Source organism: Alexandromys fortis, unplaced genomic scaffold (genome assembly GCF_014885135.2).
Source record: "Alexandromys fortis isolate MF-2015 unplaced genomic scaffold, M_Fortis_MF-2015_v1.1 scaffold_22, whole genome shotgun sequence".
Lineage (NCBI taxonomy): Eukaryota > Metazoa > Chordata > Mammalia > Rodentia > Cricetidae > Alexandromys > Alexandromys fortis.
The window spans coordinates 11955610-11958292 of record NW_026067900.1 but is presented as its reverse complement, the minus strand read 5'-3'; the positions used below and the strand labels follow the sequence as shown (position 1 = coordinate 11958292).

Below are 2683 nucleotides of genomic sequence, written 5' to 3'. Positions count from 1 at the left end.
TTTTTTTTTTTTTTTTCTTTTTTCTTTTTTTTTTTTTTTTTTTTCGAGACAGGGATCTCTGTGAAGCTTTGGCTGTCCTGGAAGTCAGTCTGTAGATCAGGCTGACCTCGAACTCATAGAGTTCCGCCTACCTCTGCCTCCTGAGTGCTGGGATTACAGGCATGCGCCACCACTACCCAGCAATGTATTTTTTTTTTTAATTAAATGATCTTCCTTACCATAGACCATGTATTAGATGGGACCACTCTAATTGGTTTGAACCTAGCCAAGAAAATGGGTCCTTCTATTTTTTGGTTTGGAGCTTCTAAAATTGAGGAAGAACAACAAAAGATGGGCACCACAAAGAAATTATACATATACACAAAGTTAAGAACTGAAGAGATGGCTCAGGGGTTAAGAACACTGACTGCTATTCCAGAGGGCTGGGTTTGATTCCCAGAATCCACAGGGCAGCCCATAACCATCTGTAACTCTAGCTCATGGGACCTGATGCCCTGTTCTGGTTCCCTGGGCACCAGACATGCATATGGTGCACATACATGTAGGCAAAACACCTACACGTAAAAAATAACTTATAATCATACATGAATGTATTTTATTAAGAAAAAATTTTCACTAGCGATGGTGATACATGCTTTTAGCCAAGCACTTGGGAGCAGAGACTCTGGGGACTGAATCTAAGGCCTCCCTCGTGCTAAGCATGCAGTCTACAAACAAATTATAAGCCCAGGTATACATATTTTACTTTTCTTTTAAAATTTATTTTTGAAGACAGGGTCTTACAGAGCCCAGTTTAGACTGATTTGAAACCCCTGCTCCCATCTCCACCTCCTAACTGCTGAGATTAATGTCAACATGCTCACATATTGATATATACTGAATAAGTAGATAAATTATACTAAAGTTGCCGAGGAGCTAAGGCAAGTTGTATTCATTTAAAATGTGTAGGTAGGGGGCCTGTATATGATGTGTCTCTGAAATCTCATTTTTCAGTAAAAACTAAGAAAACCATACCTGACAGGAGGGCTTCTATTAATACTTATAGGAGCTTGTGGAATTAACTTTTTCCACTTGGAGCTTGAAAACTCAATGGATTTCAACACAGACATGCCTTCTTCTAAAGACGACTTCATCCAGGAAGCTCTTTCATATCGCTGTGGGGACACACAGCCAGCGTCCTTATGGGCTAGGTAAGGAAGAAGAAAAAGGTTTTAAAGAACAACAGAATGCAGGGTGGCTGCACACACCCATTATAAGAGCACTTAGAGGCAAGGGAGGGAGACTACAGTAATTCAAAGATGGCTACACATGAGACATTGTCAACAGCCCTTCACCCCAACTTCCCCTTCCCAAGGCAGGATGTAGAACAGCTATACTGTAAGAGATCCTGCCTCAGAACAACTACACAAACCAACAAAAACCCCCAAAAAGCAGTGCAATACCTTACAGGATTTGGTAAAGTTACCTCGGAACGTGAGGCGCATGTCAGCATTATCCGGACGCAGTGACAACCGGAACTCTACCCTGCTGGTAAACATGCGATATGGTTCGCTGGTGCCCAGTGTGGTGAGGTCATCAATTAAGACTCCTATGTAGCCTTCTGTACGACTTACAATAAAGGGCGGTTTTCGACTGACCCGAAGACTGGCGTTGATTCCAGCTATCACACCCTATAAGAGGACTGAAATGTTTAAGAGGCCATTATGAACTGAACAAATAGCTATTCTATTTAGCATACAACCTGGCAACACACACACACACACACACACACACACACACACACACACACACACACACGGAAGGAAGAGCCAGTGAGCAGGAGTGCACACCTTTAATCCTAGAACTCTGGAAGCAGAGGCAGGTGGATCTGAGTTAGAGGCCAGCCTGGTCTACAAATTGAGTTTCAGGACAGCCAGGGCTACACAGAGAAACCCTGTCTCAAAAAATCAAAACAAACATACAGAGTAGGAAGAAAGCAGGCTCATCAGGAACATAAATGTGATCCACATTCAGAAACAGAACACGCGTTAGAATGTAGGATTCATTCTGCAGAGGATTGGGAGTTTGGGGGTGGATAATCTTTATAAACCTACTTGTGAGACTTCTCTAGCTTCTTTATATGTACAAACACACAAAAGATACAATTTACCCTAATATGTATATATTCCATACTTTCTTCATCCATTCTTCCATTGAAGGGCATCTAGGTTGTTTCCAGGTTCTGGCTATTACAAACAATGCTGCTATGAACATAGTAGAGCATATACTTTTGTTGTATGGTAAGGCCTCTCTTGGGTATATTCCCAAGAGTGGTATTGCTGGGTCCAGGGGTAGGTTGATCCCGAATTTCCTGAGAAATCGCCACACTGCTTTCCAAAGTGGTTGCACAAGTTTGCATTCCCACCAACAATGGATGAGTGTACCCCTTTCTCCACAACCTCTCCAGCAAAGACTATCATTGGTGTTTTTTATTTTAGCCATTCTGACAGGTGTAAGATGGTATCTTAAAGTTGTCTTGATTTGCATTTCCCTGATCGCTAAGGAAGTTGAGCATGACCTTAACAAAAGTATATGCTCAACTATGTTCATAGCAGCATTGTTTGTAATAGCCAGAACCTGGAAACAACCTAGATGCCCTTCAATTGAAGAATGGATGAAGAAAGTATGGAATATATACATATTA

General features: G+C 41.7%; 1 protein-coding gene across 1 annotated transcript in view; it reads right to left on the bottom strand.

The window, feature by feature from the left end:
* Mto1 (mitochondrial tRNA translation optimization 1) overlaps positions 1-2683 on the bottom strand; it is a 22568-nt gene that overhangs the window by 10299 nt on the left and 9586 nt on the right. The window contains exons 8-9 of the mRNA XM_050124500.1: positions 1466-1670; positions 1015-1186 (exon numbers count right to left, since the gene is read on the bottom strand). Coding sequence (XP_049980457.1) covers positions 1015-1186; positions 1466-1670 — 377 coding nt within the window. The remainder of the gene's footprint in view (positions 1-1014; positions 1187-1465; positions 1671-2683) is intronic.